This window comes from Drosophila ficusphila, unplaced genomic scaffold, assembly GCF_018152265.1.
Source record: "Drosophila ficusphila isolate 14025-0441.05 unplaced genomic scaffold, ASM1815226v1 contig_791, whole genome shotgun sequence".
NCBI classification, from domain to species: domain Eukaryota; kingdom Metazoa; phylum Arthropoda; class Insecta; order Diptera; family Drosophilidae; genus Drosophila; species Drosophila ficusphila.
This window is the reverse complement of record NW_025064737.1, coordinates 18,412,069-18,422,597: the sequence shown is the minus strand read 5'-3', so window position 1 is coordinate 18,422,597 and position 10,529 is coordinate 18,412,069. Positions and strand designations below refer to the sequence as shown.

At 41.8% G+C, this 10,529-nt stretch overlaps 1 protein-coding gene across 1 annotated transcript; it reads right to left on the bottom strand.

Annotated features, from left to right (window-relative positions):
* Positions 1 to 237: 237 nt before the first annotated feature.
* LOC108091709 lies at positions 238 to 2,897 on the bottom strand. Its single transcript, XM_017191046.1, has 2 exons — positions 2,089 to 2,897; positions 238 to 1,841 (listed from the first exon to the last, which is right to left on the bottom strand). Exon 2 carries the CDS (start codon positions 1,834 to 1,836, stop codon positions 550 to 552), a length of 1,287 nt encoding a protein of 428 aa, XP_017046535.1. The 5' UTR covers positions 1,837 to 1,841; positions 2,089 to 2,897; the 3' UTR covers positions 238 to 549.
* Positions 2,898 to 10,529: the final 7,632 nt, after the last annotated feature.

The window sequence follows — 10,529 nt, the reverse complement described above, 5'->3', positions numbered from 1 at the left end:
AAATTGTGAAAGCCGATAACATCTCTATAATTATTGTTCTTTCTGTAATGAATTTAAATTGCAGGCAAACAATTGAAACTACTTATTCATTTGCGGCGAGCAAAGAAAAAACAAGTATTTATTGAGCTCTGCAATTGTATGTTAAATAGCTTTAGTGTGTTCACAATGTAAACAAAAAATTTATCTCCTTAACTTATACTATTCAAACAAGGGCTTTAAATAAAATACAGCAACAAATTCTGATTACATTTTAATTCTTTAAATATAAAAAATATAACTGTAGCTGATTTATCACAGAGTATTTTATATTAAGTTCTTATGCAAATCGTTTCATCATGCGATAATATAATATTATTAAAGGAATTATTTGATTTCGCATTGTTTCCATTCCATTAGCTTTTTTGCATTTGTCATTGGCATGAAATAATAATTTAATTTTCAACATGTTAATTTTTATGTACCTTTTTTAATATCTTCAGTTTAAGGCAGTTCAGTGATCATTGAAAAAAATATATGTAAGCCTTCGAGAAATAGCAACTGAACACCATCTTAATCCCTCTTTCTACCATGACAATATCTAGCCGGGGCAGGAACTTTTAGGAAGGAGCAGGGTCTTTTGCGCAGGTATGGGGACTTGACCCGCAAAGATGAGGGTTCAGGAAGGGACATCGTGGCAAAGGAGTTACCATCCGTGCTGCGAGAACTTATGGAAATCTGAGAGGCATCCGATGATCTCATTGTATTGGCAGGAGTGAAAACATTAATTAAGGGAGCTTGGGGAGGTCTTAGATTCTGGGGCTGAGCAATCGGCTTCACTTCGCGGGACTTGAGGCTCGTAATTGCATGCACCGAACAATTCGGGTTCCCTCCAGCTGGTTTAATGGTTACCATGTAGGAGTAGGAGGATCCCTCCTCCAGGACTTTGCTGTTATCGCGCTGGAGCTGCAGTTTCATGAGGAGGTTGCCAATCTGGCTGATGATCTGTTGAGTTCCCAGCGATTCCTTTGGAAATTCGGTGGGCATTGATTTCTCCCGGTTTCTTAAAATCACGGAGTTTGGAATGTTGAACGTTCCTTTAGATCGCTGAATAGTTGGTATTTCTCGAGTCAGCGACTGCGATTTTCTTGGACAATCTGCGGGGTCAATGAAAACCTCTGGGTGATCTCCTTTTTGGTCGCCGTCACGTTTAATATCGAAGGTTGCCTGCCGTCGAATACTTGGCCTCTCGGGAATTGATGAAGGGATTTCCACCTCATGTACTGATTTCGCCATCATGATCTGCTCCTGCAGGTTTTTCAGCTGCTCCAACTTGCAGCGAATCTGCTCCAGATTCGAGGTAGTTTGCAATAGCAGCTTGCTTTCATTCAGGAACACTTCCAACTCGCAATTTCTCTGGCTTTCCGGAACGATTGCTGAGTCATTAACTTCCTCATCATCTTCTGGCCGTGAAATTCGAAGGCTACGGAGATCCTCTTGAAAACGGATTTCATCTTGTTTCGCTTTGATTTTGGCCAGTGCCTTTGCGCTTAGTATAATTGGTAAATCCAACTCTGAGGGGGGTTCTACATCATCCAATTCAGATCCCGGGTTGTTCTCTATTTCAGAGGTTACCTTCTTCATCCTCTCCTCTTCCATTTGGTAAAGAGATTCTTCCAGATCGTAGCGATCGGAAATGGGCAATCCATCCACCAGGATGAAGGGCACTCCGGATTCAAATGATACGATGGCCTGGTTCTCGATGTCCGATTGACTCTCCTCCGAGCTTACAAAATGCGAAGGTCCAGGTTGTTCAAGGTTTGTTGGAGTTACTATACGGTTTTTCTTCTTTTCCTTCATAGTGGCTGTGAAACAAATATAATTGAAATTGTATTAGAATTATACAAAAAACTGAATAATGGTGACATCATTTTCACTAAAAAAATGTAGTGTGAAATAGATGACCTATTGTTTTAATTTCTCCGCGTGTACAAGCTTATATGTATTTTAAGCACAATCGCCAGCCAAATCGGCCACTCTCATCGCATCGCGCTGCATTTGATTGCGGCCAAGTCGGCTTGAGCCGCGATTAGGCCAACAAGAAGCACTCACCTGGTCGCCAGCAAGTCGACGCCGCCGCTCCCACGGTTGTTGCGCTGTTGGCCCGGCAGCAAACACAAATTTAAATCCCTCAAAAGTACTTGCTAAGAAAAACGAAATTGAAAAGGATAAAAGTTTCTGCGTGCCCCGGAATCAACAGGGACGAGCCTTCAGCCCGAGATCCAACTCCTGTTCGTCCTTTTGCTTCAGATTCTGATTTTGTTTCTGCTCTTGGGCACTTGTGGCTGCCGCTGGCCAAATAATGGGCGAGGGTGGAGGGGGCGATGCGAAGCGGGCCAGAAACACAATCCGTAAACCAAAACTTTATTTTGTGCTGATAAAAACTTAAATGTTGCTGCCGCTGCCACGCAATCGTAAATGTTTGATATCCCCAAAGGTTAACAATTTCCGTTGCCGCTTGACTCTGCTGCTTTGCTTTGGCCCAAGTTAGTTCTCCTCGCTCGTTGTTTTCTTTATTTTGTTTGGCAAGAATTTTGCGGTTGGCCAACTAGACCGCATACATACATACGAACCTGCACACGCACACACTCTCCGTTTCCTCTGGAGTGGGAGTGTCTTTGGCCTGTCTGTTCGACTGCTGGCAATGGCTTTCGGTTGTGTCTGGGAATGGGATGGTATGCGATCTGGAATACGGAGACGGAGTACGGCGACTGCTACTTGGGGAAAGGCGTACTCAGTTCAATTTGGACATCGGCGGGGCGCCGGAGGAGTTGGCTAGTGTGACCGGGAGAGTCCGTGAGCTAATGTTTCTAAATTTTGATGTTCGAGTGTTGGTTTCCAAAAGCCACTGCTCCTGACAAGCCAAGCAATGCTCCTGTTTCAAGTTTACTTAACAACAACGAAAGTTAAAATTTATTTATTACAATGAACTTTAGTTTGTAACATTCTACATTTCATTTTAACAGGATAAGGATTCACATAAATATATACTTTTATGTTCAATTCAACACCCATCAAAATAAATACAAAGCTTTTAAGGCATAAATGGTTTATTAAACGTTTAACCCTATATTCAAAGCACACCTCCTTAATCTTTTATATCTCCGGAGGTGGGGGAACAAAGAGGTAACTCACAAGAGTAATAATGTCAGGGATAAAGTTACAACTTTCAAAATTCAAGAATGAATCAGTAGCCTGACATCAATTTTCTTTTCTCACATGAGAAGCAAAGAGCGGGTACAATAATTTCTCTTCAGCTTACGATATTCGTAGCACCAGTGGTTGGTCTAAAAAGCTCTCTCTTTGGCCCAGAACATTCAGCTCCGAGGACTTCGACCGAAGGACTCACGACGGGGTATAAACAAATCGAGTTGCTCCTGTCCGTGGAAACTCAGTTGAAATCGTTGCGAGCTGGCGAATGGACGTGTTTTGCGGTCGGTGGACAAAATCCAGAAATCACATCGAGTGGAAATCGGTGTCTTAGGTCGAAGTTCGTGTGCCAGAGTTCTTTTCCAAGCCAAAAGGCGAAGGCGCGAAAACACATTTGTGGCGAGTGCGACTATTCCGTGTTATCCCGTGCTGTTTTTTCAACCTCCCCATAAACGTGTGCGGGCAATTAAAGTTCCGGTCGCCCCACTGACTGATGGTCTCGCAAATGGCCATTGAAAATTGCATGTCGTGGCTGCGAGTTCATGTCGCAGAATGACGCCGAGCGAAAACTGCATGTGAGCCAGCCGAAGAGGGCTGAAAGTGTTTTTTGGCTAGCTCTTGTTCGCCTAAGTGGAATTATCAGCCAGCAAGACAAACGGCACGCAAAGCCGGGTCAATGAAAACCCCATCAAAGGCAAGTGCAAATATCTGGGGGACTGGGGCTGGAATCTAATTAAAGTCGAAATGGCATATGCGAAGCATGAAATAACTGCAAACGGAGGTGAAGCCTGGCAGTAACATCTGAAACCAGGCAAATGTTTTTAGCTTGACAGAAAGAGAACAAAAATTAGGAAGAGCAACAACCGCAAACCGATGTGAACTCTCATACATACGAAATTTATGAAAGGCAGTATCCCCGAATATGCTTTTTGTGTGTCCTGCCAGGGCAGCAATTTATTTATTTGTTTTCCTTACTTACGAAGCAGAAACGACAGCAAAAGTACTACTACATCAGCAGCTGGAGAGAAAACTCTAATAAAAACGATCTTAAATTATGACTCATGGGCTTTTAAAACACCAAAATTGTTCAACTCATTTTTAAACAAAGAGAAGCATCAGAATTAGATAATATTCTAATGAGTTATTTGATAGTAGGAATATAAATCATTTGGTGTAATTATTAAAGAACGTTTTTATTTTATTTAATGAGGTCAAAGATATAAAATTTTTAAATTAAAATTTACGTAGTGCACATTTTTGAAATGAACGAAAGTCTTCAACAAAAATGCATAACCACAATTTAAACAATGCAAGCTCATGTTTCGAATGTTCGATTGTTGTTATTTTAAATGTGAACATGAATATGAAATCCATTGTTTTTTCATAATAAAAGTAGTACCACATAAAACTTTTGTTTCTGTGTCGAAATTCAAATGAAGGCTATTAGTTAGCAACCTGGTGGCCTTAAACAGGACTCGACTCCTCACCCCTGGGCAATGGGGCTCCCTGGGCAGCCGCACGGTGCGTGTGCCGAAGTTGGGGGCAAACAATGCATATTCTAATATGCTAAATGGTTGCCATTGTAAGCAGGCACCCAACCCATTTCCCCCGGCGCCCCGTGACCACAACCGAAATTATTGCCATGCCGCGCAAACAAAGCAGTTCGGTTAGGAAAACAATGGCTCAGAACGGAGCAGTTGAGCCAGAATCTGCGGAGCTCGCAGTCGTCATAATTTCAATTAAAATTCAATTGAAATTATATGCAAAAACAAACAATGGTGTAAATTGTGGGGCTTGCCGGGGCACTCCCATAAAAGTCAATTAAATTATGCATTCGGCGATATTTATCAATCTGTGTGTTCAGCCCTCACACTCTTGTGTTTGTGTGTGTTTTACCCTTTTCAGTGCTTTCTTTTCGCCCTTTTCGATTGTTGTATTGATTGGCCGGGGAACGGTAATCGACATTTCAATAATTCCATAAATAGTTAAGTAACTACCCATTCCCAGCAGACCCTATTTTCTCTATTTTCCCATTTACCAAGGTTTTATTTTTTTGTGTGCGTTTTTTTTTTCAATTTAGTTCACGCCACTTGAACGAACTTAAATATTTCTTCACACTTTGCCTTGTCGCCATCGCCTTTTACCGAAAGTTTTCCAATTATATGTCGCCTTTTTTTCGCCAAACAGTTTTTCCGGGCTTCATATTTGCTTTTCCCCCTTCCCCTCTCATTTGCCCTTCCCCTTTCTCTATTTTTTCGCTCCCTCGCTGGAGAAAGTTTTTATCGTCGAGCAGGAAAAAATTATGCTGGCATTGCCTTCTCTCATATGATTGGCATCGCGGCGGCCCGAAAGTTTTCCCCTCCGGCAAATTATTATCATAAGCGAAATCGCAGCGCAACTGACGTGGATTTTCCCGGAATGGAAAATTCAGCGCAAACTATGTAGTTTGAATAAATGTCACAGGAGTTGGATCGCATAAAAATAAATCTCTATATAGGTCAAGTCAGAAGTCGGATACGATTTGCATAAGACTTGTTGATATTTTTTTTTTTAAGCCGGTGTCAGGCTAACGACATTTGCATTTGCAGCCGTATCTGTATCTGTATCTGTATCCAAGTGTATCTCTAAATATATATCTGTGTTTACTGCCATCCGCATGTCCCGAGATATGGCATACACGTTATTTCACTTTAGTACATTAGGGCAGACTTCCTCCTGCCGGTGCGCTTAATTTCCGGCGCAGTCAACAATACGAATCGGTATCCCCGGAGAGGGAGCAGGATGGTCCCGGGATTAGGGATTGGTCTGCTCCTTGCTCCCTGCTCCCTGCTCCTTGCTCCTGCTCCTGGATTTTGCTTTCTCGTCATGTTTTCCGAGAAAGCGGCAAAGAAAATAAGAGGTCCCCATAATTATAGGAAACCAGAAAGCAAGAAAGCGTGTTGGGGCAGTCAAGCTTTTGATCTCGCATTCAAATTAAAGTCATGGACACTTCCAGGGAATTATATCCCCTCGACCACTCCAAAAAGCCACATTCATTAACGAACTTCTACATATCCCGGCCAAGCCTTTCCGCCTTTGTCCAATTAGGAAGCTTGAGGGTCTTATCATAATTAGGTTATCCGGATGACTGGCGTAATTTTGTCTCCTCAAATATTTATGCTCTTCCCCACTTAATTTATTAAAATGCAATTTAATTATTTCAATATTTATAATATCCCCCAGTCAAACAGTCTCCCCTCAGGAGGTCCAATCACTTTGCAGCTTATTCGCCTCACTTTTGCATGTAACATTTATTTTTCGCTTTTCCCAGACAGCGGTTGCTTATGTGTGTGTGTTCGTGTGTTTGTGTGGGTGCACGTGTCCTTGTGCGTATCACTCATACGCACCGGTGGCTGCTCGGGGCCTGCAGGTTAATGCCAAGACCTCTCGGGTGCCACACTCGCAGCCAGCAAATCTTGCGTATGGCATTTAATTTTTTGACTTCTCTCGCGGCTCACGAGTCGGCAATTGTGGCAACTCTGGGGTGGCAAATTCAACCGTTGGTAGGGGGAATGGAAAACCCTCAAGGGTAGGGAAGGGAAGGCAGGGAGGCGTTCAAGGAGGTGGCTTGGCTTTCGGTGGCGTTGTGTTGCGGTTGCCATTCCTTGGTCCTCGAAATGCTCGCAGGCTGTAGCCACAATGTTGCCTTGGCAATGCAGAAATTACTAGTTGGCGAGGAATGCGTGCAGAGCACTGGAAATAGTGTTTTAAAGTTTATACAAAAAAAAAACAAATCTTGCTTAAAAATCTATATTAAATAATTTGTTATTAATATAAGTATAACATTTAAAATGTTTATGAAAAATATCAATTTTGTATATATAAATATTTATATAAAAGTAAAGTTCTTTGTCGAGTGGCTTGTTGCATGCGCTTTCGAAGCATTTATACTTTGAGAATTAATATTGGCTTACATTTTATATTATTTATAAGTGTATGCCATAGGGGAGGAGGGTTGACCGAGCCGGGCAACTATTTATATAAGTAGCACTGATAAGCTTGGATTATTTGGAACTTTGCATTCGGCTGCGGAGGCCGCAAGCCCTTGAGGAATTCCATTGAATTTGTTATTCCTGAAACATTCTCCTTTCAATTTCCATTAGTCTGTCATATTCCACTCGCTTTCGCTCGAGTCTGTAAATTGCCCTTCACTCTGCTTTTGTGAAATATTAAGTACTTTTTCATTTCCTTTTCCGTCGAGAATCCCTACGATTTTGCCACTGACGGTGGTGCCACCATTTCTGCCCACGGCTCGATTTCTGTTTGTGGCGCCGCGAGAAACAAAAACAAAATTTGTTTGCCATAAAAAATTGTCGCGAGTTACGCGGCTGGGTGACAAAATGTGGATGGCCGCCCCACTCTTCCCCCCTTTTCTTCCGCCCACCGACTATATCCCTTATCCCCATACCCCAACCCGCACAATTGTGGCACGCCGTGGCTTTCCACTTATTTTCCACGCCAAGCAGCTTTGTATTTCACCGGGAGCTTGTATTTTTGTTTGGCTTTCCTTTCTCGTCGCTTTTCTTGTACTGTGCTCATTTATTTTTTATGTGTCTTGCACCTGAAACGACACACATTGAGCGCGTTGGGATGCCAGGGGGAGGGGGAAAAGGGATGGAGAGGGAGGGGAGGGAGGGGCAGGGTGAAAAAGGAGGGGTGGAGGCTTGGCATTAAAAATTTAAGTTTTATGTCAATGAATGTCCTCCGTTCCGGCCTTTGTTCGCCGCTTCGACTTACTTTATGGGCATTTTTCACGGTGTTTTCCCCGAGATGTTGATATAATTTAAGACCCAAGTTAAGGCCGGAATTAACATGGAAGTGGCAGTAGGCAAATGGTTGCCAAAAAAATAAATGTGCCCCATCAAACGTGTCTCCGTGCCGGCTTAGGCAAATGATAATTTATTTATAATAGTTTGGGCTTAGGGCTCTGCAACCATAAAAAAGAGGCAACCATAAACACTTTTTAGTTGCCGCCGCATGGAAGTGCCATTCCATCTTTTTGTATTCGCTCATAAACTCATTTTATTCCCAGCACGTGATATTTGTCCACATATGCGAAACTTTATTAGTTGAGCACTCAATGAAAAGGCCATCAAAGAAAACACTCGCCAGGGGCAGCCAAATGTGCGGGGCAAATAAAATTTACAACATCGGCAAACATTTCCCCAATGAATTTGCATTGTCAATCATGCGCTGCTCATTTATTTGCCTTATTTGGTGTTATTTTTTTCAGCAGTTGGCAGCTGCACTTTATGAAACATTTTTACGACTCACTCTGGTTTGATCGGATCAAGTTGAAAAAAGTATATATAAAATGTGATGCCATCAATTGTCATTGATATCCTAGGTCCTAATCTGTCAAGCGGCCTGGGATTTTCGAGTGATTGTGTGTGTGTTTATTCTTGCCACACGCTTAGCCACGGAAAAGCCACATGAATTTATGGCACGAGCTGGCATTTAATATATTTTTCAAAAAGAAGACAGATGCTGAAGTGTCCTTGGGGAACTGCCTCACTTGATTTAGTTTATCCGCACTGATTGTTATTTAGTGACTGGCAAATATTTAGCTCCATAAAGAGCAAAACATTTCGACCGATAAATAGAGGATTTAAATGAAATGCTTTAATTCCACAAACGCCCTATTAAAGTATTCGATAGATAAAACCCAGTGAGGTTATTTTGTAATACCAGTCCGACCACTTAGTTCATACCTAATTAACTGCCATGTCCAACTTATCCGCTCCGGATTTCGCTCGCAGCGCTAATGCAAAATGTATTTTAAATTGGATTAAATGTCAAACGTTTTGACTTTGTGCCAACAATAATTTAGCCTGTTGAATTTTAATGCGATTTTTGGTAATGTAACTTTAGACCGCCAGTCGCAAAACCAACACACACCTGGCCTGTCCGCTACGCTGCATACACATATAAATACCCAAATAGATATATATATATATATATATATAGATAGATAGATGTGTGTGCAGTGATAAGTGCGACCCGTGTGTCAAATGAAAAATCAATACTATTACAGACACAATGCACATATGGGCACTAACATGTGTACAGAGATGTAAATAGCTGGTTGACATTCTGACATCGGCAAAACGAACTGGGAGCCTTCAAATGTGCCCCACGACATTATTAGGTCACTTGTGGCTACATTTTGCGCATACGTATTTGCCACATGGGGAAAAGGGGCAACGAATTTAATTTGCCAGCCCATCGCCATTTCGAAATTATAATAATTGCTAAAATAATCGATTTAGGCCGGAGACCTGACATTGGCTAATGCATATTAAATTACCATAATACAAATGATATCCCGGCCACTCACAGATACACCGAACACACACACGCACACACACACCTACTAACACACAGTGGCCCTCGACACATACATAGCCTGAAAAAGTTGGGTCAACAATGTGAAAGATAAACAATGCCAGCCGCACATGTCTTCGTGTGTATCCGTGTGCAAGGATTCAGACTTACACTCTTACACACACATACACACACACACAAATACAAAGACACATAAGAGCCAAGGAAAACTTGCGACTCAGCTCCTTGCTGTTGTTGTTTCGGGTTTTGTTTCACAATAATAAAGTGCGGCTGCAGCTTTAATAACTTCTGCAGTCAACAAGAGCGACAACAATAACAAACACAGCCCCCGATAGAGACAAAAAAAAACAAAGGGATGAAGGGAGCTCGGAAAAGCTGGGAAAACACACAGAAACTGTGGAGCTGCAGTGGCGAAAGTTCAGCACAGAATGGAGCTGCATTCTAATATGATGGGACCGCAACTAGAAAAGTTGAAAACCCAGTGGCAGCGATGGTAGATGAGTGGTTTTCGGGGGGCATTCAGGGGTTAAGGGGGTCGCCGGGGGGTTAAGGGGGCACCAGGACAGCGTACAATGCCAGGAGACGAATTACATTTGTCGCGCGATGTTTGCACATATTTAAGCAACTTAAGAATTAGCCAACTTAGCTGGAAAATGCAGCTCAAAAATGCTGGCAGCCAATGGTTCGTTATGCGACTCTTAGGCACTTAGAAAAAAGGGTATCAACATTAAAAACAAATAAAATATTTTTGGGAAAAAAGGCGAAATGTGATAAATCAAATTGACTAATAAATTTCCAAATAATAATCATTATTTGATAAATAATGTGCAAATACAATATACCACATTAATTATATAAATGCAATTTAATTTATTTATCTCTTTTCGTAAATAAAAAATGTTTTGACAGGAGAAATATCACCATAAATAGCAGGTATTAATCCTGAATTGCTATTAAAT

Coding starts and splice junctions, on each gene's coding strand:
- LOC108091709 (XM_017191046.1), bottom strand. CDS start 1,836: ATGAAGGAAAAGAAGAAAAACCGTATAGTAACTCCAACAAACCTTGAA.